Source organism: Aspergillus pseudotamarii, assembly GCF_009193445.1.
Source record: "Aspergillus pseudotamarii strain CBS 117625 unplaced genomic scaffold BDV38scaffold_83, whole genome shotgun sequence".
In the NCBI taxonomy this organism is placed as follows: domain Eukaryota; kingdom Fungi; phylum Ascomycota; class Eurotiomycetes; order Eurotiales; family Aspergillaceae; genus Aspergillus; species Aspergillus pseudotamarii.
This window is the reverse complement of record NW_022475097.1, coordinates 133,740-134,918: the sequence shown is the minus strand read 5'-3', so window position 1 is coordinate 134,918 and position 1,179 is coordinate 133,740. Positions and strand designations below refer to the sequence as shown.

General features: G+C 45.5%; 1 protein-coding gene across 1 annotated transcript in view; it reads right to left on the bottom strand.

Annotated features, from left to right (window-relative positions):
• Nucleotides 1-450: 450 nt before the first annotated feature.
• Nucleotides 451-1,179, bottom strand: part of BDV38DRAFT_211078 (violaceus kinesin) — a 4,336-nt gene continuing 3,607 nt past the window's right edge. The window contains exon 2 of the mRNA XM_032052612.1: nucleotides 451-1,148. Within this exon, the coding sequence (XP_031908512.1) occupies nucleotides 777-1,148 (372 nt within the window). The 3' untranslated portion in view covers nucleotides 451-776. The remainder of the gene's footprint in view (nucleotides 1,149-1,179) is intronic.

The following is a 1,179-nucleotide window of genomic DNA, read 5'->3' as shown; positions in this document are numbered from 1 at the left end:
TCATTAAACAGGTCTGAAATCGCATTTGCCGCTAACTGCAGCAAACAAGCCGTAACTTAAATTCGTCGCAACCTGGAGGCGTTTGGAAATGTCAGAGCTCCCCGGAACAGCATCGGACGCCCTCCTAGTGTCACCCAGCCCATGCTTGAAGCTCTCTGTGAGCACTTGAAAGAAAACGGACCCTATACAGTTGGAGTCGTTACTGCTGTCATTCCCCTATACTTTTTGATTGTTTTTCGAACCCTAATGCTAACAACGCTAGTCTGTATAAGGAAGGTAACCGTAACAATAATGTTCCGGAATTTTTGGTTGTACTGTATTGCACGGTAATAATACAGGTTTTTGCATTGAGATTGTATCAGTAAACCATGGGAGCTGGAAGCTTCTACACTGCAAACGCGTCGAACATGCCAGAGCAAGTGCCTTGCATATCCTGCAAATTGTAAACATTCCTTTTATCTGTACTGAGCCACAGTTGATCCTTTTACCAGATTAACCAAGATGGGTAGGGCTACAATACCGTACCTGTCTTAATTCATCGTCCATGAACCTGATCATTTTGCTGGTCTTGTTAGCTGCACCTCCTCCCTCACGGATACTATTCTTGCTGGAACACCCACATAGCGTAGGCTAACATATGATGGTCCCAACACTAGGCTCCTCAGTGGCATCTACTGCCTTGATACACGCGATTATAATTATTTAGAGGTCTGGTTGATATATAAGCCAGGTTAAGTACATGTTTAATCTAGCCGTGGTAAAAGGCTTAACGTAGATCATCGTCTCCCGAAAAACCTTTTGAATGCCCATCTTTTACCACCTGTAACGGGTTCAGAGTCTGATTTTATCTGCTTGGGAGGGTTATTCTGGATAGGCAAGGCAGGAGAGATTGCGGCTGAAGTTTGCTGTGCTGGCTTCTTTGATAGAGAATTCACAGCTCTTTCCCAGTCTCTAAGAGCGTTAGAGGAGGATATGGCACGTGGGTGATGTGGACCTAACAAATTGCAGCTGAGCCCTACACACTTTTCCATCAGAACTAAGGCATCTTGAACCTTGCCTAGTTGTTTCCATGTATAGGCCAGGTTGTTCATGCTGGTCAGAGTATCTGGATGCTCTGGCCCCAGCACTTGCTTGCGGAGCTCCATTACCTGTACTTCCAGCTCTTCTGCTTCCTTCCAT